This window comes from Octopus bimaculoides, chromosome 9 (genome assembly GCF_046866305.1).
Source record: "Octopus bimaculoides isolate indiv1 chromosome 9, ASM4686630v1, whole genome shotgun sequence".
NCBI lineage: Eukaryota > Metazoa > Mollusca > Cephalopoda > Octopoda > Octopodidae > Octopus > Octopus bimaculoides.
Genome location: NC_142936.1, coordinates 35,552,789 through 35,579,621, shown reverse-complemented (window position 1 = coordinate 35,579,621; position 26,833 = coordinate 35,552,789). Strand labels below are relative to the sequence as shown.

The following is a 26,833-nucleotide window of genomic DNA, read 5'->3' as shown; positions in this document are numbered from 1 at the left end:
CCTATTTCTAGCAGCTTGAGCAACAATGTAGAAGCTCCCTTGTCCCTGTTCAATTTCAATGGTACCACTGTAGATATCAGTACAGCTGCTCTATGATGATTAAACAGACAAACAGAATTAGATGGGAAATCTCAAAGTTAGTGCTTTAACAGTGAGAAATAATATCTCATAAGCATTTTTGCAATTGCTAACCTGCTTACTGATGAAGAAAGTCAGTAAGATCATTTCTGCTGATAAAAGAATGGTATAAATGTTTCAATGAGAAAACTAAGCAGCTAAATATATAAATAGAGAAAGGAGACAGAAAGAGAAAGAGTGAATGGGAGGAGGAAGGAAACAACATTTTTGTTTAAGTGGATGCTTCGAAATTTTGCATGGTCATCAAGTTAGTATAAAATAATGCTGACCAAGAAATAAATTACAGATGTAGAGTCTGGTAGATTTTCTTAACAGCAGAAGTATTAGGTCAAACTACACACATGCAGGGAACATAAAATCTATATATAAGCATACACATCTGAGTGCTTATACATACAAACAGGCATATATACATGCATACAACATGTACAGTGTGTGTGTGTGCTTGAGTATAAGGATATAGGATTGAGACAAACTGTTAACAGCCAAAAAATGTGTTTTAATGGTACCATATGTTTGGTGCCTTGTGTTTTAAATTTGAAACTCTATTTTGGCTCATCAAATATGTTCTATAATTGAGTTACTTCGTTATCTACTAATTGTTCATAAGCCAATGAGAGTGCATCTACAAAACTACTCAATTTGCTAGAAATAGCAGCTAAATCTAAATACTACCTTAAAATGGAACAACACATTGTGACCACTAGAGCTATGCCATAAAATACTTAATATGTACATTATATAAACAGGAATGGCTGAGTGGTTGAGACATTTGTGTCGTAACCTCATGGCTTTGGGTTAAGTCTCACTGCATGGCACCTTGGGAAAGTGTTTTCTAGACCTACAAGTGGATTTGGTAGACAGAAACTCAAGGAAGCCCGTTTTGTATATATATGTGCATGTGCATGTGTGCATGCACGTGTGTGTGTGTGTGTGTTGATATCTACTTGTCTTCATATCGTGTGGTAGCTGTAAATGAATGCCACTGACAAACAAGTGTTCTTCATTTCTAAACTTCTATGAAAATATGTCTGGCCATGAGGAACAATTACCTTACTTGGTAACAAGTGAAGCTAGGCAACAAAGAGAGCATCTGGCCATTGAAAATCTACCTCAATGAATTTTGTTTGATCCATGGAAGTGTGGAAAAGTGAGTATGGAAATAATGATGATGATGATAATGATGATGATGATAATGATGATTAAACTAATGACTAAGGTTCATGTGGGACATCATCTCATCAGTCACAACCACCCAAGGTAATCCTTGGATCAGTTATTCCAAGTCTTAAAACTCTTGGCTAAAGGATGCAACTTCAAGGCAGTGTTAACTTAACTGTATATGAAAAATTTGAAAGAGATTACTTTTATTTCTGGAATAATCTCAACTAGCTTAGGATTCAGACAACCGGAAAATGAAATGCTGAGTTAGAAGCAACAGTCCCACAAACCAAAGCATTAGACACAGGCCAAAAGAAAGCTAGCTTTTGTAACCAGGATATCCTCATAAATATTACTACTTCTCCTACCACCAATACTATTACTACTGTTACAGGAGGTCACTGAGCAGGAAGTTATTTCAACAGCTATTTCTTAGAAATAACTTTTTGGGAAAGTGGGAATACATCCACGACTACACAAATATCTATCAAGAGATACCATGTGATGATATCACAAGGTTAAGTAACACATATAATAAAACAACTTAAAGTTTATCAGCTTCATTAAAACATCTTTTGTCTTATACACTTGTTAATATTGTAATTAACCATAGATCAATGAAAATTTTAGTAGACAGTGAAAGCACTGACCATTTTATCTCATCCAATACCCCTCGGCAAAAGGTTTACTCATAAAACTATTCAGAGGTAATGTTGTACTGGCTAAGTCAACACAGCTTAGTTTCCTGAATATAGGAATATACAATGATGACATTTGGTATACTGGAAAGGTGTGCAAACAACAGCCACACTATTAGTTAAGCAAAGTTATCTCTATTTGGACATAATACAAGTATAAAATTTCAGATTTCAGCATTCTTAAGTGGTATTTAAGCTTAACTCCTTTGTTACTATACTTTTGTTGAAATACACTACTTTTATTTCAATCAATTTTGAAGATAATGAAGAATTTAGTGAAATAACAGTCAATATTAAGCCAGTATTTGAAATATAATTTAATATGAAATTTTGATGAAAAGTTTTAATTTAGATGATTTTAAAGCAGGAAGTTTGTATCATAGTACCATGGCAACCTTGGGCAGTTTGATATCAAAAGAGGCAATGGCCCTTGAACAGCTCTAGTGTTATTCAATTTTGCTTGCCTGAAGATTCCACCTGTTACTCCCTTTATTACTGCATTGACGTGAAGGTATTCTGTGGACAACTGTAAGACATAAGCTACCTTATCAAAGGTGTCATAGAACCAAGTAACTGACCATAGAGGTCTAAGGCTGTTGTAACAAAAGAAAATCACAAATGGTACTGTGTCACTGATTTCAGAATCACTTCAACACTTATTCTAGTGCCTGTCATTGATGAGTTAAGAAAAACTATATATCAAAATTGGTATTTTAGCAAACTTGGTAAGAAACTTATTATCAACAACCACCCACTGACAATTAAAGTCATAAAATTGCAGCATTATACAGAGCTTCTATCTCTATTAATGAATGCTGTGACGAGTGATGAACAAGATTATTTTGCAGAATTTTGAATCTACCTAATCTTATTTAAATGTTATTATTGTACACAGTAACTCCACTGAAGACCAGAGACACCCACCTCGCTACTGTAGCCTCATTCAGTCAAAGTCTTGTAACCAGCATGGAGATATCACTAGAGCTAGTGCTATGGACAAAGCACCCAGTACTGTCAGTAAAGTGGTTGGTGTTAGGAAGGGTAACCAACAATAGAAACCAAGCTAAAACAGACAGTGGAACACAATGCAGTCCTTGGACATGTTAGACCAGTCATCCCAAACCAATGTGGAAGATAGACATTAAAAAATGGTGATGATGACAATAATATCTGTTAGGGTGTAACAGATCTCAATATAACATATTTTAGTAAAATATGCATTTTTAGTAAAACAAGCAACAATTTATTTGATTATTATATTAAAATCGCAAAACAAGACCTGATCCTAATAGGTTAGTTCATCTTAAATACCTTAAAGTTCCTACTTCTAAAATGAAAAATGAAAGATAATTACAGGTTGCTAGTTTATTACAGAAAATGATTGGTACATTTTTCTGATAAAATAAAAGACCTGAATGAAATGTACCATGTTTCCTATTCCAAAAAGTAGTTACTGCTTTCAAAAATATTAAAGTTCACATAGAAATCGTCCAACCCATGCTAGCATGGAAAGCGGACGTTAAACGATGATGATGATGATGATAGAAAATGCTTGTCTCCAAGCTATTGACAACTCCATCCTTAGTTGAGATCAAGTTATCACTGCTCTAGGTGTAACTATCTGACAGGGAGAGCATCTTCTGATGCTCCTTCTTAAAGTCCCTTATTCTTCTGCAGAGAAAGAAGCAACTGCAATTGGTAAGTGCTTACATAGATGCCCACACTTGCCTCAATGCTTTACCTTCATTAACCCTTTTGTTATCATGTGTGTGGAAAGACATTGCTTTTGTTTCAATTCATTTCAACTAATAAAGAATTTAGTAAAATAACTGTCATTATTAAGCTGGGATATAAATTAACATGAAATTTTGATGAAAGGTGTCAATTTAGATCACTTTAGAATAGGAAGTTTGTATCAGAAACAGTGATGGTCTGAGGCAGGTTGGTACAGAAAGGGTTAAACACTAATTAACATTTGATGAATCCCATAAATGTAAAATAAAGAATGGCAAAATGTTAGAAGTGACTGATCTTATAATTTTTGATGTTTTCTGCTAAGCCAAATCACAATGTTTTCCCATATATTCTCAATAAATTGCATCAACCAGCTCTGAGAAAATTGTCGAATTATGTGACTTTCATTTGTAGTGAAGATTATTCATAAACATACTTGCTCAGAGTAAAAGGCAGACTGTATGAAGCATGTGTACGAACAGCCATGCTACATGGCAGTGAAACATGGGCCATGACTGCTGAGGACATGCATAAGCTTGCAAGAAATGAAGCCAGTATGCTCCAATGGATGTGTAATGTCAGTGTGCATACTCGACAGAGTGTAAGTACCTTGAGAGAAAAGTTGAACCTAAGAAGCATCAGTTGTGGTGTGCAAGAGAGACAATTGCGCTGGTATGGTCATGTGGCGAGAATGGATGAGGATAGCTGCGTGAAAAAGTGCCACACCTTTGCGGTTGAGGGAACCTGTGGAAGAGGTAGAGCCAGGAAGACCTGGATGAGGTGGTGAAGCATGACCTTCGAACATTAGGCCTCACCGAGACAATGACTAGTGACCAAGTCCTTTGGAAATATGCTGTGCTTGAGAAGACCCAGCAAGCCAAGTGAGACAATAATCCGTGGCCTCTGCCAGAGGTGTAGCCAGCCCACTTATTCGTACCTTTACTTCATTGGACACTAAACTCTGCTTGCGAAGACCTGTTGAGGCAAGTGAAATCGAAATCGAAATCGTAATTGAACCAAATTCGATGACTGGCACCTGTGCCAGTGGAGCGCTAACAGCACCGTCCGAGCATGATCATTGCCAGAGTAGCTGTCTGGCTTCCGTGCTAGTGGCACATAAATAGCACCATTTGAGTGGGATCTTTACCAGTGTTGTCTTACTGGCACTTGTGCTGGTGGCACATGAAAAAACATTCAAATGAGGTCATTGCCAGTGCTGCTGGACTGGCTCCTGTGCAGGTGGCATGTAAAAAACACCATTTTGAGAGTGGCCATTGTCAGTACCACCTGATTGGCCCTTGTGCCGGTGGCACGTAAAAGCACCTGCTACTCTCTCGGAGTGGTTGGTGTTAGGAAGGGCATCCAGCTGTAGAAACTCTGCTGTCTGGTTCGCCAGTCCTCAGTCAAATCGTTTAACCCATGCTAGCATGGAAAGCGGACGTTAAACAATGATGATGATGATACTCCAAACTAAAACTAAAATTTTACAACTTGCAATGGTTCCAAGAGTGGTATGATGTTATGGTACTTCAAGAATCAGTATCTCAAAACAAATATCTTTTAGTTCTAGTTGATGAATATTCACATAACCCTTTTGTTTTTCCTCAAGTTTGTATCATCACTCCAGTGATGCTCAATGCTCAAAGAATCAATCTTCTCAAGTAGAACTACTGGTGCTATCCATTGTGAAGTAATGTCCATAGACAGGCAGTGATCATTTCACCTTATTTATCAACAACTTCATTATGCAATGTCTCCTCCCCTTTTTAATATAGTAAGCTGTGATTTGAGAGAGATTTGGCCGCAATTTCTAGGTGGTCAGATAACCAGAGATGTAGTTACTGTAGGTGTGTAAGTCTCACCAGCTAACCTGCCGCCTTCTTCATAGCTGGAGATCTAAACAAGCTAGAAATAATTAAATATTCCTTCAATTATTGAGAGGTGTAACCATACAGAAAATGGTAAAACATCATCATTAACTGAGCAATATTTGTTCTCATTGCAGCTGTTTCATAGATATTTGTTTGGCTTTCACTGCGTATCATACTATAATGGGTGTAATGTCCGTTCATCTGTCTGTACTCACATCACGGCCAAACGGTAGGGCCAATCGGCATGAAACTTTGTAGGGGTGTTCGGGGGGTTTCTAGGGTGGTTTATATATAGGTTTAGTCCCTCCCCACCCCCTATTTTCAGAGAAATTCCATCAATTGAGGTAATTTTGGCACTCGGAGATAACTTTGGCACTCGGAGATAACTTTGGCAGAAGGAATAGGGTGGCCTATACCCTCCTAAAGCGACATGCTTGACCTCCTCCTTCTACCCCTGCCCTTGTCCCTGTCCCACCACCAACCCTGCCCAAGTAATACCATCAATTGAGACAAATTTGGCACCTGAAGGTAAGTTTTGAAAGAGGAATAGAGAGGCCTACCTTCTCCCACAGAGATCAGTCCAACCTCCTGCCCCCGCCCACCCAACCCCTTCTCCCTCCATTGAGTAATATTGTTGAATGAAGTAACTTTGGCAATCTGGGCCTCTTATACTGAGTGTGAGAGTCAGATCTCTCTTTTGAACACATGAACAATTTCGAAACATTGTTTACAAAATAATGGCTCATCATTTGCGAAGGAGCACGTCTACAGTCAACACTTAGGATTTTTGCTCTGGTAACTTTTCCTACTTTGTATCATACTACGATGTATAAAACAGTGAATGACATGATATGCGTGCATTATATTGCACGTTAATTAGAATGTAACCCAAAATTTGGTTAATGTTTACATCTTGACCAGGAAATGAAAGTCAAAAAAAATATTGGAATAGGTGTAAAACAATGTATAGGAAACGAATATGAAAAAAAATGTGCGCAAAGCAATGGGGGGTGGGAGGGAGAAGACTTCGGAAAATTCAAAAGTCAGGAATATCTAAATTCAGACACTGTAGACGATGAAAATTACCATCAATATCTGCAAGATTTCCTGAACAACTTAAATCCATCGGGACTACCAGTACACAATCAGGAGACTTAGATTGGATGCTTTCAAATTAGTAAATGCTATTCACTCAGAGACCAGCTGGTGATGTTAAACAAGACAAAAGATTATATCATCATCATCATCATCATCGTTTAACGTCCGCTTTCCATGCTAGCATGGGTTGGACGATTTGACTGAGGACTGGTGAAACCGGATGGCAACACCAGGCTCCAGTCTGATTTGGCAGAGTTTCTACAGCTGGATGCCCTTCCTAACGCCAACCACTCAGAGAGTGTAGTGGGTGCTTTTACGTGTCACCCGCACGAAAACGGCCACGCTCGAAATGGTGTCTTTTATGTGCCACCCGCACAAGCCAGTCCATTTTTTTTTTAATGAATTTATTTCATCGATTTATGTTGCATAAAAAGAAAACTCAATCCCCTCAGAATGTTGAGAGATTTGACTATAGATGAGGATTCTTGATAAGGGCTAAAGGTGACTAAATACAGTAATTCATTTAAAACAGTGCTCTATTAATTATTTATATCTAGCAAATGTTCAAATGTATAATTCTTTTAAAACCCAGTACAGGTTTTAAGTTAAAGGAAAAGGTGAAAATTAGAGAAAAAGTCAAAAAATTTAAATGACATTTCATATACACATACACAAAATATAAAATTTCAAAAAATTAAAACATATAAACATATATATATATTTGATTACTATATAATTTTGTGAAATTTATATTCTATTTTTAAAGCTATATATATGTGTGTGAATGGTATGTAAATTTTTTAATTTTTTTCTCTAATTTTGATATTTTTCTTTAATTTAAAACTTGTGCTGGGTTTTAAAAAATGTCATATGGTTGAACATTAACATTTGGAGACAGACAGACAGATAGATTTGGAAGGTTGTTTGTTGTGGCTGGAGAGAGTGACCATTGGTTTCACACTGATGAAGCACTTAGCCATATAGGCAGCTCATCAGACTCAAATGGCCAGAGACACATCCATTTGAATCTGGTGATTCATCAATATGGCTAAGTGCTTTATAGGTGCAAAACCAATGGTCACTCTCTGGCCAGCTATAACAAACAACCTTCTAAATATTACAGCTCTCTCTATATATATATACTGGTTATATAATATATATATATATGTTAATTCTCTAAATGAAGTATTAACAGTAACTGCACGATAAAGTGTAGTATATTGCCACTTAAGTGTGGCTGACCCCTAGGGGTGGATGTTACTGTTGCTTTTAGCCCCAGGAGGACATCTCCTCCAGCTGGTTTATCGACACACGACTGTGTCCTGTTTGCCAAGGGAAGTTATCCCTCTCACCAACATCTGCAGCACGAACGGATCCGGATTTCAGGGTTATTTCCCTTCGTCGGCGTCCGATAGCCGCTGACCTTGGTGAGAGAGACAAAAAACCTGGCAAACTTATATCTTCTTTTCAAGTGAAATTCTTCACTGATGTCGAAAAGGTGAAAACAAGCAATGTTAATTCTCTAAATGAAGTATTAACAGTAACTGCACGATAAAGTGTAGTATATTGCCACTTAAGTGTGGCTGACCCCTAGGGGTGGATGTTACTGTTGCTTTTAGCCCCAGGAGGACATCTCCTCCAGCTGGTTTATCGACACACGACTGTGTCCTGTTTGCCAAGGGAAGTTATCCCTCTCACCAACATCTGCAACTTCTTTCAGTCATTTGACTGTGGCCATGCTAGGGCACTGCCTTGAAGGGTTTTAGTCAAATAAATTGACCTCATTATTTTTTTCTTTTGTATGCCTAGTACTTAGTCTATTGATCTGTTTTTCTGAACTGCTAAGTTACAGGGAACATAAACACAGCACCACTAGTTGTCAAGTGGTGGTAGGGGACAAACATAAAGACACACACATATATATATATATGAGACTATAGTAGAAGACATACATATATATATATATATATCATATAATTTCTTTTATGCTGGAACTAAAGGTAAATAACACTATAAGTGTAGAATGTTAGGTTAAAACAACTCTTGGATGGACACAATTGAAAGTAGCCCAAGCACACAAACACGTGTGTGCTATAATCTTAATTAAAAAAGGAACAGCAAAGTTAGTTGGCCAACTAGGATCTTTCTGTTGGCAGATCTTAAGAAAGTGACCGAAAAAGAATGAGTTTCAAAAATTGAGGAGAATAAGTCAGTTTTAGATGAGAAGAATTGATATTAAGAGGAAAATGTTGTTAAATATCTTTATTACACCTACATTAGAAAAAGATGATACATTGATTAGATGTGTGGGAGATAAGTAAAGACATTAGAAAATGGATGTGATATCATACTGTTATCATATCAGGATTTTATACATGAAGATCAACTCATAAATTGCTCAGCACTCTTCAAGAGTTGGTGTTCAGTCAGACGATCCTGAGATTTGGCATCACAGGAACCCAATATATCTTGTTTGTGTGCCTATGCGCGTGCACACACACACGCATATATATCATTGGGTGTAGGAAATGGAGTAGGTAAATACATACAACCTGTGTTTCCAACGCAAAATTTCATGTTAGCTCTTTGTTCCTGTCCATGACAAAATCGCAGACGGATCTTTCGGATTTGGCAGGCGCCACTTTTTATTTGTTTTATTTAGTGTGTTTTCTACCGAAACACTTTAAAACTTCATATACTTGTATATTTTGTCTTATAGAACAGAGAAAAAATTTCAACCAATCACTAGGGCTTTAGGGTTGGGGTCATGAGTATTTTTGCAAAAATACTCATAACCCGAACCCTAAAACCCTAAAGCTAAAACCAGTACAAACGCACGAACGATGTCATAAATAACAGTACCACTGATAGTTGTTGTAGACAAACAACGGTACTAATTTTATTCAAGGGAAAAGATCTCATTACACCGTCACAACGTGTTGTTGACAATCCACAGCAGTAATTGTTTTCACCTCAATAGACGTCAGTGATTGGTTGAAATTACCGAAATACGAGAATTTTAACACGAAATAACTTTAAAAAGATAAAATTTTATCAATAACACTAAGAGTAAAAGATGTTTTATATGACACATTCTACCAGTGTCCCAAGTTTGAAAGTGTTTCGTTAAGAAAACAAGTGGCGCCCGCCAAATCAGAAGGATCCTTGCAGACTACAACATACACGTGATCACAAAAACACAAATTTCACATCTTGCGAAGTAAACACAGCAGACTACCTCATAAAGGTCACTGCTAGTTCTCACTGAGCACGCAACCATGTGGTGCCATCTGTTGGCGCACTACAGAAGTAGTCCGGGAACTTTTTGATACCACCTTGTATTGGGTTAAACGACCCTTCAAACAGAAAAAGTTAAAGACTTCCATAATATGCTTTAGTGTGCGTGTATATGCATGTATATGAATGTATATGCTTTGTTATAAACAGAAATAGCTCTGACGAAAGTAGCATTAATTTTTAAGTTTGTTCAGCTTTTCTCAATTGATCAATAAACCAATTGGGAAAGCTATCAGTAACGAATCTATAAATACTGCTGGAAACAGCTGTAAGCCAAATTTACTCCAATAAATGAAAAATATGACCATTATTTATGGCCTGTCATGTATGTGTGTGTGTGTGCGCGCGCACACACACATTACAGTAATCCCTCGCCATATCGCGGTTTATTATTTGAGCTTACGTCGATTCCTCTGTGGCGTTGTTTTGCATTCATAATGAAATACATATATACAAATAATAAAATAATTTTTAAAAATATACAGTACAGTAGTTTCTACTTCGCGGATTTTCACCTATCGCGGTGGGGTTCGGAACGTAACACCCGCGATAGTCGAGGGATTACTCTGTGTGTGTGTGTGTGTATATATATATATATGTATATATACACAGACACATATACATAAGTTCTATAAGTCTGGCATAAGTTTTGTAAAGTAGGATTGTGTATTTTTATTAAAAAAAACTTAGAAAATCATTGCAGATATAGAATTAGCTTTTTAAAACACTTCTTGACAATAAATATCAAATTTCAGATCATCAGAAATTATTGTTCCTACATCGTTAATTGTAAAAATCGAGAGAACAACAATAGTATTAAGTCCTTACAGACATACACTGACATTCCATATGGACCCTGTCGTAACATCTCTTAGCATGAATATCTAGCTAGCCGTGCGTGCATGTATGTTGGTGTGTATTCAACACACGCACACAACATGATTTTGTAATTTGTTCTCAGAACATGCTACCGTGCGTATATACAAATACTTACATATGGAAATAGACACGTGTAGCCGTGTAAATAAAGATTGATGGCATGCGATTTTAAGAAAGGTCTTTATGTAAAGGTAATGGGAGGCGTATTAATTCAAATATCTATACACATACTCTCCTGAAGAGAAGAAAAGTTCCGCAGATATTATTTCTAAATAAAACATTGTATATTTCTATCTAATGTACTGGATATAATTTAAGGTATGCTGATTTAATGTGGCGTGTAGTTTAACAATATTCCTCTTTACATGTCGCCGGTCTTAGCAGAAACATAATCACATCGGACGGACGGACACACACACAGTGTGCGTGTGTATAGGATTGCATGTAAACATTACTTTAGAACGAAAACCTCATCAAATTTCAATAGAAACGAATTGATAAAATTTTATTAATATTCAAAACTATTGAGTATGACATAAAATAAGCAAGAAGTCCCAAATACGGAATAAACATGCTCACATAAATAATGATTAATAAACAATACAATCCCCGCCCACTCGAACTGTGTGTGTAAAAAAGGAAGGCATAGTTAGCATTTGAAAAACACTATTGTACCTTAACAGATGTTACCAAAGTTTATTTCATACTGGGTGGGATTCAGTTCCAAAGAGGGACTTACTGTGATCTGGCACGTTGAACAAATGTCTTTTTAGAATTTTGAAAGAGAAAATATGGGTCTTTTTTTACATTCTTTTCAAGTTTAAAAATACTCAGACTTGAAAAAAAAAAAAACTTCTCCAAAACAAAATAACCTTTCAGTAAAAGTACATTATACTCATTCAAGATAGTCAATACGTTTTAACAAGAACTTGAGATTTGTGTGGAATCGTCAAGTTTAGCATGGACTTAAGTTATAAACATTTTCAAAAGTTTACATCTTATATAACCGGAATACAACCCCTAAACATTACATAGTTGTAATGATAGGTTCAACACATGAAAGGCTAGAAAAACGGGCGTCAAATGATGTTGATTATAATCATGCAGCATATAATCATATTTCAGGTCTGAAGTAATATCCTATATTCTAACATCCAATGTGTACTAATTCCCCACAAATGGTTTCAATACAATTTTAACAGAAAGATTTAGAAAAATTAGATGAAAGTTCAAGGCAGAAATCTTAACACGCCAGCCCAATATGCTAGAAATAGTAGTCGAATCTACCAAAGATTACATCCTACTAGGAAGGACACATTGGATTATATGATACTGGATATACACTGCCTCGACATAAATGGTGTACCATGACATGGCTTGGAGGTGACCTGGGGCTAAAACAACAAAAGTTAGAGGTGGATAAAAAGTTCTAACAACGCTTTGATATGAATACTTTACAAAAAAGTTTTAAGACAAACTGAAATGAAAATACAATCTTAAATATAAACAGATTGAATTTGTATAATTTTTTAAAAGAATAAACAACATATTTTAAGTTTGGCTGCATATGACATTAGTAATGTCACTAACTATGAAGAGTCCGATAGGGAAATGATGAAATACTTGAAGTCCATCTCTTTAGACAAGTGAAACTGAAACAATAATTTCATATCCGTGTGATTGAAAACGTGAGAAAAAAACAGCGTGATAGTGATAAAAGTAAAATAAATTGTTAATGTTTGGTGGCATTAAAACAAAAGAACAGATTGGCTTCGTTGATGACAGCCGGGGAGTATCATGTGCCTGGCTAACAAATTACATGACTAAGCTGGATGATGCAACATTTCCGCCAAGTGAAAATATGACAGATTGGGTCAAGCAAAACATCGACTACTTGTCCATTGTTCACACAGTTATCAACAGACAAAATAAAAGTTACTCACCCAATCCATGTTATCGAAAGGATCAGAACGAAATTCGTCTTTAAGAATTCCGTCGTTCGTATTAAATAACATGTCCAAAAGCCGCTCGTTTTCTGGACCTTCGTTCATCTTGTGACAGCAATGATGGGTTACTTCAAAATATTACATAAACTGACAGATAAACAATGTAACCGTGGGAGTGAACAATATTGAAAAGTCCGGATGAGATGAAGTTTTAGTTTTCTGATATGGTCTGAGGTGTTACGAAGTATTTTGAAATCTGTTTAGTTTTAGCAAGAAAAAGTGTTTTCGTAAGAGTACCATTGTAAATTAGTAAATGTTTACTATTTGTGAACTCATTGTGTGTTCATCATTTCATCGTGAAGAGTTGTGTTGATCTGAACAACAATAACAAGAGACAGTGTTGTGACACATCAGCAACTGTCAGCAAGATTGACGATGACGTGGCTCTTCCTTAACAAATCTCGTTAACTACGTAGTCACCAAAGGTGATTGATGAAAATACTTCAAACTTATATTTGTCCGATAGATAAGGTAGATTTAGTAAACGGAAAATCTTTATTAGCGAAGATTATTAAGGGATTTATTTATAGACATGTTTATAAATGTATTTATAGACTTATTTCATTAAAAAGCGATCCCAATGGGTTTGGTTGCTATGCGATAACTTAGAGTTATTTCCTCTTCGCTTGCAATTAGTGGCCGCCAGATGTCGATAAATGTTCTTCCGTTCTCTCCTTCTTTCAGAAGTTTTATCGTCATGCTACAATCGCAGTGGGTGAAAGTTCGATCCCACGTGGCTCGACTGCCGGCCCTTGTGGAAAGAATTCTCTATGATCCACATTTTCCATTGCCAATCATGTTTTGTCTTATCCTGGCAGAAATCGTCGTTAATTACTTTATTATAAACCGAATAAAATGTAAGTTGCTTGCCTCCTCTCTCTTGATTGTGTGGAACAGTAAATATGGTTTGTGTACTTTTTAACTGTTTTGCTTCCTAGTTATGCGATGTGCATTCACTGTCTTTAACATGATGAGATACCACAGATGATAATAAAGTGAACCCAGAATAATACCATTCTGTTTTATGTTGAAATAGAGCTGAAGGGTAGTGATAACATTTATCTGTAAATATGCTTGGCGAATTCTTTAATTCTACACCCCACATAAAAAGGTTGAGTGCTATCAATAACAATTCAAGAGTTTGAAGGATGTTGGGGAATTGTGTTTCAAGTTTTCGGCAAAAGAAATATAGAAAATTGGTAATCGAGAATTCGTTCGAAAATTCTGTTTGAGACATCAAAGTGCCCCAAAAAGGGGTAACCTCTCTCACTTACAAAGAGAAAACAAGATAGCTCGACCTGCTGGAAATAGCAGCCAAATCGCTCTCAAATATCATCACCCTACTTTAAGGAAAAAGACGTGTACACTTCAGTGTTGTCCTACATGCAACATGCCTTAATATAGGATGGGATAGTGGCGCTTGAGTACTTTCTTTCATCATAGGTGTGCTCGATCCGGTTTTACCTGCTCCCACATAATAGCAGGAAAAAAAAATTAAACGTTTAATTCATTTCAATGATGAGTTATGTTGACTAACTGACGTTTAAAAATCCTGTTGCACGGTGCCCTTTTTATACTCCAACAGAACTCTCTCTCTCTCTCTCTCTCTCTCTCTCTCTGAGCCATATACCTTTAAAGGGAAGTTTAGAACTCTTGGTAGAAATGGGGCGCTTCATTTCAAAAGGCATCACATGCCTATTTAAAGATGCTGGCTTCAACGATGCAAAATTACTATTGCTAATAGTAATTTCTTACCTTGTCTCATATTTATTGGAAATCACTCCCAGCATATAATTAGTCTTATCTACACTGGATTGATGAAATGCAAAGTTGATTCCAGTGGGATTTGAAAGCTGAATGTAGAGGGATATCACCAGAGATGGGCACCGTTAATCGAAAAGTTGATTTTGTTAATCCGTTAATTCTTTGAAAATGTAACCGAAGTTAACGTTAACTTTTATTGAAAAAAGGCATAACTACAGTTTAATACCCCATTTACTTTGTTGCCTCATAACTTCCAGAAAAATGGATATTATGGGTTAATGTTTACAATATTACCCTTTTTAACGAAACTTCCACCAAATAATCGCTTATATCCTGTAGCTTGAGTGTATATGAAGATTTGTTGAAAAACATTTTCCCCTTCGTAACTTTCTCGAAAATAGGTATTGTTTAATGAAATTTTATAGAAATACTTTTCAAACGGTGTAGATTACGATTAAAAAGAAATTTGTAGGCAAACTTTTTTGGAAGGGGCGGAGTTTCGGACCAGACGGCCCACATAAGTTGGAGTTTCTCTATTTTGATGGGGATTTTTTCCAGTGTTTTTCACCAGTCTTCAGAAAGCATCTTTGTATGAAAAAAAAAAGGAAAAAATTATAAATATTTTTTTTTCACTCCTGCCAATCCCCTACCACCCCAGTCCAAAATGATTTTGACGGTTTTTTTCACTACGCACTTAAAACCCGTGAGAAACATTTTCGGTTTTAAAAAAAAATTGTTAATTTCAGAGGAAAATGTCTGATCGAAGGGAGACCTGGCTGTTGCTTCTAGCACATCCCAAAACTTCCCTCCTCGTTTCGTTCTCACTCTCACATTTTTTGATATTTTTCTCCCCATATACAAATTTTATCAAATGATGATGTCAAAGTAACACACGTGTCGTCTCAACCAAGCAAAAGCCATGTTATGTGTGTAAGAAAAAAGACACCTAAAAACATCTGTAGTGTTCATATTAATCTGTCAAATGTAATGCTTATTTGTTCATGTTATTTTGAATTATTCAGGTTCAAGAGGGGTGTCCACAATATTTGTAACTTTGAAAATTTTTTACATACAGATTTGAAATTTTGTCAGTGGGTGCTTTATATACCACTGGTTTGTAGTTATGTAATTTTAGCTGATCTTGTAGAGTAAATTTGATTTTTATGGGCATATAAATTTAATTAACAGGTGCATTATGGATAAACACTAAAATTGACATTCTTAATGCATCTTATCTGTTTGATTTGTTATTGAAATTATTCCAGATGGCAACAAACAAAAATTTTGCACTTTTCAAGATGAGGTAATTTAATTTGAACTAATTGAAATACAGGTATAATCAATACAAGATCTTATTCCTCGGTGTGGAATAATTTTTTTTCCACAGTTTTTTCAGGTGCATTCAATGTATCTGACCTTTAAACCCAATGCAAGCCACTTTTTTCTGGACAAGAAAGGTGGGAAGGGTGGTGAGGACCTCGAATTTTCCCATCAAGTGGGTTTTGTTTAACAGGTCTTTTTTTCTTTTCCAGATTATTTTACATGTGTTCATCAAATTTGATGTCGAAATCACACATAAACAGCTCCTTTTTCCAGAAAAGGAAAGATTTGGCTGTTATTTCTAGCATGCCCTGCTACCACGTAACAGCTATTTGTGTTCACACTGAAATATTTACAAATTTTTTCCCTCCATTTATTTTTTCCACTTTATGGAAGTCAATATTTTCTCTGTTGACATCTACCCCAGTTAATTTTGCTTTTCTTCCAGTTCTGTGCTTTCTGGAAGAATAGCCCTCACATTATCTCAAAGCTACGAGAATTCACTAACAGGATTCGTTTATTCTTCTAAAGATTTCATAGAGGAATTAGATAAAACAGGTTTGGGCCAATTTAAACACTAAAGGGTTAAAAAGTGCCAAAACTATAAAATCAGCTTTTTTGACCTTTTTGAGGGCTTTAGAACCCAAAAGCTATGGGGTTTTTTGTCTTTTATTTTATAGTTTTAAATTTTAAAGAGCCTAAAAAAGGCTGAAAGAACGACACATACAATATACTAAGACAATCTGGAAGCAATAGAAACTCTTAAATGTTTACTGTTTTTTATGAAATTTTTGGGTTAAATGTAACAGATAATGATTTTCAAAAGTTCACTTAAAAGTTAAATTGTTAACAAAAATGTCAGCTTTGTTAATTAACAGATTAACAGACTTACATCCAGCTCTGGATATAACTATATTCTACAAAGCTGTCACAGTAGATTAAATCAATTAAATTTCATTGAAATGATTCAAATAAGATCAAAATTTTCATAAAATAAGACAGTGTAGGTGGAAGTGAATCTCATCTTTTGAGTCAACTGGCAAATGTGATGCTTCTAGTTTATTTGACCTACTTTTTACATATATATACAAACGTATTCATTTTACAAGGAAAAAGTTGACAGTGACATTGAAGTTTCAGTTTGTCTTTATCAAACTGTCTGATGAAAGTGAGCAACTTGAAAATTTACAGTTACTGTCAGCCTTTTACTTCAAAAGTTAATAAATACTAAAATGTATTGAGCAATTTTTCAGTTTAACGTTAAACTGTTTTTATAACTTGATATTATCATCATTTAATGTCCTTTTCATACTGGCATTGGTCGGACAGTTTGATAGGTCAACAGGAACCGACAAGCCAGAGGACTGTGCTGACCTCCAATGTCTGCTTTGGCATGGTTTCTATGGCTGAATGCCCTTCATAATGCCAACTACTTTACAGAGTATACTGGGTGCTTTATTCCATGAGCCAGCACTGGTGAGGTCACCAAGTGTTCACAAAACAAGACTACTCAACTGAGTCGAGTATAGTAATGAAGGATATGAAAGTATGATAGGGGGACAGGAGCAGGTATCTTGCTGAATCGGGGAATATATATATACAGAGAGAGAAATAGCAGGAATGTAGTAACATTGATTATGTATGCCAATAATATGGCAGAAGAAAAATAACTCTGGATCATTCTGCATGTGAAATACATATATGGTAGAGTCTCACATATGTAACCAGAATAAAAGAAAAGGGCTTAAAATATTGCAGCTAAAATAAAATTTGAATGGGTTACCAATTAAATAAAATATTCAAATAAGCGAAGCCATTCAATACTGATCAACCATCTTTCACCCAAGAAGTAAGCCTAAAATAAAAGAAAAGAGCTTTAAAATACTGCAGGTAAATGTAAAATTCAATGAAAATAATCTGATGTATTATCATAAATTCCCATGTATCAAAAATTGCTTTAAGATTTTTGATACATTGAGATTTATTTTTGCTTATTATTTATACAATATTATAAAGATGATCTTTATTTTCTTTCATTATGATTAACTCTATGACATCTGCATTTATTTGAGGGAAACTTCGACTTACCTAACAGGAAAATGAACTGACAAACAGTTAACTAACTAAAAATTAAAATTTTTAAAGTAAAGTAAAATAATTTGCCAAAAATAAACAAAGAAAACATTCAATTACTTAAACAGGCTTAAATTTTACTATAGTCAGACAATTTAGTTACCTACTTTCTTTACATTTGTAAAAAATTTTAGTAAATATAAAAAAGATTTTAACTACTAATGTTACAAAATATTATGGCAGTTATCACTTTATTTTCATATATTGAAATAATTTAAAATTTATTTACAGTCAAGCTTAGCAATAATGAAATAATTTGGATGAAAGATGATTGATCAATATTGAATGGCTTGCTTATTTGAATACTTTATTTAATTGGCAACCCATTCAAATTCTATTTTAGCGGCAATATTTTAAGTTCTTTTCTTTTATTTTAGGCTTGCTTCTTATCCTGTATTTTGCCAGGTTTATTAAATACTTAAGAATAATGTTATTCCTTGCTTGCACTTTTTATTCTAATAAATTTTGCTTACTTTTTTTATATTTCATTTCTTATTGATCAATAATTGATGCCTATTCATTTTCGTTAGAAATTGTAAATTGAATGGCACTTTCTTTACATTGAGTATTATGAAATCTGCCTATGTAGAAATAATTTTTTAATTAACATTTATCAGAAAAATTTTTTTTTTTAAAGAGCGCAATAATAAAAAAAAATATAAAGCACTAACTATGAGCAATGAGGAACCAAATGAATTAGGAGAAAAGGTCAACTAAGAAACAAAACAATTATAGGCTGGATTTTCTGTTTGCCTTGTATTGACAAATTATCATTTAAGTATCTTTGTAATTGCATGACATATTTACAACTGACAATTATTGAAAGCTGCATAACTTGTTTTCTCTTTAATATATATTTATGGGGTCAGCAAGAAAAGATATATCTGGTGGAGATCTTTCATTTGAACACAAATAAAGTATAGTTTGCTTTTCAAAAAACTGAGATATTTTGGGTTAAAGTCAATCTTCGGGCTTACTTACCATTTCTTTGGCTACATAAAAGCTAAACTCACATGTTCAATAGTAGTATTTATAGTTCACTCACACAGTAAGAAGCACACGAAAATTATACTGCCTATGCTTTATAAACAGTTATGTGATCACAAATAATTATCTTTTTCATCTTTGCTTGCAAAACCACAGAGCAGTGTTCAAATTTGCATCCTGTTCATTCTTTTTTTGGAAGATATTCATCTTTAGTTCATTTATTTTCCAGGTCTCTCTTTTTTTTTTTTGTAAGATATTCGCCTTTAGTTTGTTAATTTCTTGGGTCTTTTTTTCTTTTTTGTAACATATTTGCCTTTAGTTCATTAATTTCCCAGATCAGCTGAAATTTACTTTCTGACAGTCGATTGTTGTCACTGTTCAGTGAGAACACTTGTTCTTTTAGTTTCCCATTTTATTTCATTAAAAGATCAATTTTCTGGTTCAAGTTTTTTCCTATCATGTTCCTGAAACTGCTGTGTATACTTTTCTCTGACTTTGTGGAAAGATTTGGTCTCCCCTACAAAGTTTTGGCGAACAGTTTGCAATTCTGACTTGTTTCTTTTATCTCACAGACATCTTTCTGTATTGACTTCTCTTTCAGAATGTTCCGTTTCTTTGTGCTGCACTGGTGCCATCCTCCGAGCTGGTTGCTCGATTGGGCAATGATCTCTTGTGTCAATACAGTGCTTCACACTACACTGGAGCAGCAGTTCCAATTTCAGTGGGATCATTGTCATTCGTAACACTTTCATTTCACCAGCAGCAATAGTCCACTCTACCTCCTTGACAGGGATTAATCTTCCTTTCACCCAAAGCTTCATTGAGCAGAAGTCCAGTTGACACCCTGTAGACGCCAAATAGTCCATACCTAAGAGACAAGGATACTCCATCTCCACCACATATGCTGGAAGTATGACCTTTTGTTCTGCAATTTCAATCAGGACATCAACCGGTTCTCTCAGTTCAGTACAATGCCTGGTAGCACCACACAACTGCTGTGATGACTCTGGTAGGTCTTGATGCTGTAACATCTCGGATCTCACAAAAGTCTGCTCCGAGGCCAGATCAATCACAAGGTGACACTTCTGGCTGTCAATTCTACCATCCACATGTATGCTGTCAATTACAATCGTTTTACATCCTCTCGGGATAGGTTGTGAGAGACTGAATATGGGTAGGTGTGAGAGACTGAATATGGCCATTTAAATGCTAAAGTGTTAAAGTTGTCCTGCTCTGTTGGAAACCCTTAAATTAAAAAAATGTTTTTCATCTTTTACCTGTTTTACTTATTGTACTGCAACCATCCTAGGGTACTGATTGCTTTGAAGGGTTAGTCAAACAAATGAACCCCAGTACTCATTTTTTAAGCCTGGTACTTTTGCTGAAGTGCCAAGTTATGACAACAGAAACAAACCAACACTGATTATTTAGCTAGGGTGGAGGATAGCAAATACAAACACTAACACACACACACACATATATGATGGGCTTCCACTGTCAAATTCACTCACAAGATACTTGCGCAGGGTGTTATGTAGTGGGACTGAACCCAAATCCACATGGTTGCAAAGCAAGCTTCTTGACCATACAGCCAAGCCTGCACCTTAACCAATCAGTTTTGTTCATTTGTTTAAAACTGTGTTTACTAAGTCAGAAATTGTAAGTAAATTCATTCATATATTTAGAAAATATGGCAGATGCATCATAAAATGGGTAACATCTAATTGCTATTGATTTTTCTTTTGCAAATTTTAAAATATTGAACACCTTGTTGATTATATCTCAAAATAAAAAGTAAAACAACTATTTACAGACTATGTAAGAAGGCTTCCACAAAGCCCCTGATATTGTTGCAAAGCAAAAGAATGAAGTTTTTTATCAACTGTTGCCCAATTTACAAAGTGCTTTAATTATGATAATGAGCAATTTTTTAAATCATAATTGTCTTCATCATCATCACTGTCACCACCACTGCTGCCACCATCATCATCAGCATCAAATAGAATCAATTATATTAATTTTTTTCGTTATTTTATAATCATTTGTGAATTGTCATAATCATGTAACTACTTCTGTTGTTCTCTTGTGTTGCCACTGTTATCCCAATAAGGTTCCACTATATTATTGATCCATGACCTAAATCACTCATTATGCAAATGAGTGATAATACGCAAACTGAATTTAAATAGCTGAATAAGATTTATATACAAAATTTTTCAAATAAAATTATTGTTATTCTTTTACTTGTTTCAGTTATTGGGCTGTGACCATATTGTTACTGGATTGCAGGCCACTATCTCGAAGAGTTCAATCATATCAATTTTAGTGCTTATTTTTAAGTCTTGTACTTATTGTATCAGTTTTATTTTGCTAAACCTCTGAGTCACAGGGACATAAATATACCAAAGCCAATGAGAGCAGTGAGAGACAAAGATGCACATGCACACAAACACACACATTGTGTATGTACATATGTATGGATGAACGTATATACATATAACAGGCTTCCTTACAGTTTTTGTCTATCAGATACTCTCACAATCTGGGGATATAAAAGTAGACTGTTGCTCAATGTGCCACTTGATGATACTAAACCCAAAAGCATTTGATTGCAAAATGAACTTCTTAACTACTGAACTATGCCTACACTTAATTATATTTAGGAGATAAAAGACAGAAAATAAAATATGAAATGAAATTTAATGAGAATCATAGCTGGTTGATTCAATGAGGTATTGGGGCTGTGCTGTATTCTCAGTCAAAATAATTACTTTCACGTGTTCAGTCCACTTTACTGATTTGGTATGATGGCTAATCATATATTCTTCTTAGGTTATTCACAATGTGAGGTAGGTTGTACATGTAAACAATGACCACACTAGAGTTTGATTAAGTTTGCTAATAGTTTATTGTCAGTACCGCCTGACTGGCCTTCATAGGATTTTCGAGCGAGATCGTTGCCAGTGCCCCTGAACTGGCTCTTGTGCGGGTGGCACATAAAATGCAACATTTTGAGCGTGGCCGTTGCCAGTACCGCCTGACTGGCCTTTGTGCGGGTGACACGTAAAAGCACCCACTACACTCTCTGAGTGGTTGGCGTTAGGAAGGGCATCCAGCTGTAGAAACTCTGCCAAATCAGATTGGAGCCTGGTGTTGCCATCCGGTTTCACCAGTCCTCAGTCAAATCGTCCAACCCATGCTAGCATGGAAAGCGGACATTAAACAATGATGATGATCCAATAAATAAATGGAATTATTTTCAACAAACTAACAGTTAGTAATCTTCTGTATATAACTTTATATATAAAGTGGATAATATGAAAGTAGTGTAAAGAATTTAAATCATTCTCTTTTACTCTTTTACTTGTTTCAGTCATTTGACTGTGGCCATGCTGGAGCACCGCCTTTAGTCAAGCAGATCAACCCCAGGACTTATTCTTTGTAAGCCTAGTACTTATTCTATCAGTCTCTTTTGCCGAACCGCTAAGTTATGGGGACGTAAACACACCAGCACTGGTTGTCAAGCGATGGTGGGGGAACAAACACACATATATATACATATATATATATATATATATATACATATATACGATGGGCTTCTTTTCAGTTTCCATCTACCAAATCCACTCACAAGGCTTTGGTCGGCCCGAGGCTATATAATTAATGTGCTTTACTTGACATTACAAGTTAAGGTGAGTGCCTTTTGTCAAGTATGACATAAACGTGTTACTTAAAAGTAAAAGAGTAGGAGAGAACAACTCACTGAGACAAACAACATAGATTCTCCTAGATGACTTAGCAGATGACTTGGTTCAATTTGCCAACCATTCTATAGCTTTTAACCATCCTAGAATGTTCCCCCCAACTGTTTGGCAGGTAGCTTGCATACTTCCATTAAAGTTTGTTGCCTTTATGAGGGGGTACTGAAAAGTTCCTGGCTTTGAGTAAAAGAAAATACACAAGGATCACTTAATTAAGATTTTGTCCAACATATTCCCTTCTCAGATTCACAGATATTTATTGCAGCGGTTCTTCAGTTTTTCTAAGCCCTGTAAAAGAACTTGGAAGATTTAGCCTAATTCAAGTAGAGAAAGACAACAATAAAAGCTAGAAAGCAGAGTACACAGAATAAAATACTAAAATGGAGAAAAGCGAACATAAAAGAGTCATAAAGAACAAGGGTGCATAGGCATATCGGTAGTAATGTCGGTGAATTTCAGGAAGCATGGAATTCGTAATGGATGCCGTTTTCTCAGTTAACAACAAACACAGGTAGCTTATTCCATGGTTCAACATTTCCAAGCATGAGAAAAACTTCCAACACTCATGGGCACTGTGCTGTTTTTTCTTTTGTTTTGTTTTTTAGTTTTATAAACATGTTGAGTGTTTGAGATATTGAATTGAAAGCATGATAAAGTTGTTGTTAGAAATATGGTGGATAATTTTGGTTTATGTATGAGTATTCAATTTGGGCTATTATTCAAAAATGACTTAGCATAATTACAATTTTGGCAAAATATGAAGTATTTATTCATTTATTTCTAATTTACTTCAGATACAGAAATTGACTGGCGAGCATATATGCAAGAAGTTGAAGGTGTTGTAAATGGCACATATGACTATACAAAATTAAAAGGGGACACTGGACCTCTGGTGTAAGTTCTTTACTAAATGTTACTGATATCTATTTTGTTGTTGCTTAGCCCCAGGTCAAAACTGCTCAAGTAAATCTAGATCAAACCTGTGCTCATTTCATCTTATTGTGTTGAGTCAAAAGTTTAGCAATATTTTGATAACTTATTTGCTTTATTCATTATTTTACAACAAAAAGCAGCCTAGCATTCAATGTAGAGGTCATCATGTTGCACCACTTTCTGCCAGTTCTTTGATACCATATTGATACTAGTTCTTGTCTTTTGTGGCAAAGAACTCCTTCACTAAAGTTTCCACTTCTTAGTTGATGAAGCATTGCAAACACAGTGAGCTATGGATCGGAATGAGTAATAATCTGAGGGAGCCGGGTCCTGGTTATATGCTGGGTGTGGTATCATTTCCATTCCCTCAAATTCCTGGAGTTTATTCTGGGTTGTTCAAGAGTTATGAGAGGTTGTGTTTTGCTGCAGAAGAACTTGCTCTCTGTTAACCAATGCCAGGTATTTTTGCCACACAGTGGCATACATCTGTTCCAGTTGTTTGGAGCACAGGTTGGCATTGATAGTTTGACCATCCAGAATGAACTCATAGTGAATTATCCCTTCATAATTCCACCAGATGCAAAGCTTCACCATGTATTCAAAACACCCGTGCTTGGCAACAGATTCTGGAAGCTGGTCCTTGCTTAACCACTGCTTATGCACATTAGGATTGTGGAAAAATATTTCCCTTGGATTATTACTTGTTCTGATCCATAGCTCACTGCTTGCATTCACAATGCTTCATCAACCAAGAGCAGGTGGAGGTTTCAGTGAAAGAGTTCTTTGCTACAAAGGACAAGAACTGGTATCAACATGGGATCAAAGAACTGGCAGATAGATGGCTTCAGACAGTGCAACTTGATGGCCTCTACATTGAATGCTAGGTTACTTACATCTCAACACAATATATTTTAAGGCATACTATATCTAAGACATTTGAACCGTCAAAGTGTAAGCTAGCAATAAAAAGTTCATTCAGCTTTAAATTTAACCCTTGCAATTCTAAACTGTCTATGAAGAAGCAACTTAAAATTTTGGGTGTTACCATGGACACAAACTGGTGTGGACAGGATGTATCCTTGCCATCTGAAATAGAGCTGTGCAGAGGTTTGGATTGCTATGCAAAGTTGCAAACAATCTAGATACCAAAAAGTAGAGCATTTGCCTAAGAAGTACAAGTCAGAAGCACCATGAAATATGACTGGATCCTCCTGAATGAAGGCCACAGATAGTAAACTTAGCCAACTTAATTTAATCCCAAAGAAAATTCTCAGGATCTTGTTAGAGTTGATGAAGTTGAGATCATCAAAAAGTTTTATCAACGGCCAAAATGACAGAAAAAGTTTATGCAACAACACTATTCTACATAATAGCTAAGAATGTTGCCAGTAAACCTAGTATGAGTCATTGTCACCTTCTCTTCCTCTAAGTCAGTCCATCCTTTAACTTTTTTAGTATTCTGTATATAATTATCTTTCATTTCTTATTTTGTATTTTGTATAGCTTTTAACATAGAAATGTTTATCTGTGTTTCAGATACCCTGCTGGATTTGTTTATATATTCTTAGGGTTATATCACCTCACAGAGAAGGGGACTAACATCCGTCTGGCACAGTATATATTTGCTGCTATTTATCTAGTTACACTACTTGTTGTCTTTGATATCTACAGGCAATCAAAACGAGTGAGTAAAGATTTTATATAAATGTTTTTGTATGTGTGTAGCTTTTCTACCCAATTTATTGGAGTTTTTTTACAGTAAAATTATTCGGACATAGAATTTCTAAGACTAGCTTAAATTAACAACCATTTATATGAGAGAAGAACAACTGAATTGCCCTAGTATAAAATTTGAAGGCTAAAGAAAACTAAATATAGTAAAACATTTCACTTTTACCTCAACCAATCATCATCTTCATCATCATCATCATATCATTATTATCATCATATCATCATCATCATCATCATTGTTTTAACATCCACTTTTCCATGCTAACATGGGTCAGACAGAATTTGTCGAGGCAGATTTTCTGTGACTGGATACCCTTCCTGTCGCCAACCCTCACCTGTTTCCAAGTCAGTTAATATTTCACTATAGCCAGACACATTTTCAAAGAAAATTGGAAATGAAGGATGCTGCTTGTATGACACTGATGCTCATTTACAACTATCATTTGATGTCAAGACAAGGTGACAGTAAAGCTCACACACACATTCATGCATACACACACACACACACACACACACACACATATATATATATAACTGGCAGAGATACCCGGCATTGCTTAGGATTAATAATGGCATAGTTTGTATATATATATATATATATATAGGCGTAGGTGTGGCTGTGTGGTAAGTAGCTTGCTTACCAACCACATGGTCCCGGGTTCAATCCCACTGCGTGGCATCTTGGGCAAGAGTCTTCTACTATAGCCTTGGGCCGACCAAAGCCTTGTGAGTGGATTTGGTAGACGGAAACTGAAAGAAGCCTGTCGTATGTATGTATATATATATGTATGTGTTTGTGTGTCTGTCTTTGTCCCCCCAACATCGCTTGACAACCGATGCTGGTGTGTTTATGTCCCCGTAACTTAGCGGTTCGGCAAAAGAGACCGATAGAATAAGTACTAGGCTTCTAAAGAATAAGTCCTGGGGTCGATTTGCTCGACTAAAAGGTGGTGCTCCAGCATGGCCACAGTCAAAAGACTGAAACAAGTAAAATAAAATAAAATATATATTACAGTTATGTCGAAACAGGTGATACAGGAAAGTGCAGCATTAATGACAAAACATTTGTGGAGTAAATTTTAAAGCTTTGCATAAACGACAATTTGAGTTTAGCACACCAATTTGGACAGAATTATCATTTTTACAAGAATGGGATGGATCATATCTGAAAGAAGCACTATGTGTTATGAAGAACAAATTTGTACATGATCTGTTTCTGAGAGCTTTTCTATTGGACCTCTGTGTAATCTGGCATGCTAAATGTTGTTTTAATTATTCAGCATTAAGTGTTGCAGCATGCCTTTGCTGATCTTGAGGAAAGC

The 26,833-nt window shown here is 35.5% G+C and overlaps 2 protein-coding genes across 2 annotated transcripts in view; one reads left to right on the top strand and one right to left on the bottom strand.

Annotated features, from left to right (window-relative positions):
• Positions 1 to 13,264, bottom strand: part of LOC106874288 (uncharacterized) — a 46,130-nt gene extending 32,866 nt beyond the window's left edge. Inside the window, exon 1 of the mRNA XM_089357425.1 lies at positions 12,820 to 13,264. Within this exon, the coding sequence (XP_089213551.1) occupies positions 12,820 to 12,927 (108 nt within the window). The 5' untranslated portion in view covers positions 12,928 to 13,264. The remainder of the gene's footprint in view (positions 1 to 12,819) is intronic.
• Positions 13,265 to 13,504: 240 nt separating this feature from the next.
• The window catches only part of LOC106874294 (dol-P-Man:Man(5)GlcNAc(2)-PP-Dol alpha-1,3-mannosyltransferase), a 38,286-nt gene continuing 24,957 nt past the window's right edge, over positions 13,505 to 26,833 (top strand). Inside the window, exons 1-3 of the mRNA XM_052970613.2 lie at positions 13,505 to 13,739; positions 23,642 to 23,741; positions 25,317 to 25,464. Of these exons, the coding sequence (XP_052826573.1) occupies positions 13,529 to 13,739; positions 23,642 to 23,741; positions 25,317 to 25,464 (459 nt within the window). The 5' untranslated portion in view covers positions 13,505 to 13,528. The remainder of the gene's footprint in view (positions 13,740 to 23,641; positions 23,742 to 25,316; positions 25,465 to 26,833) is intronic.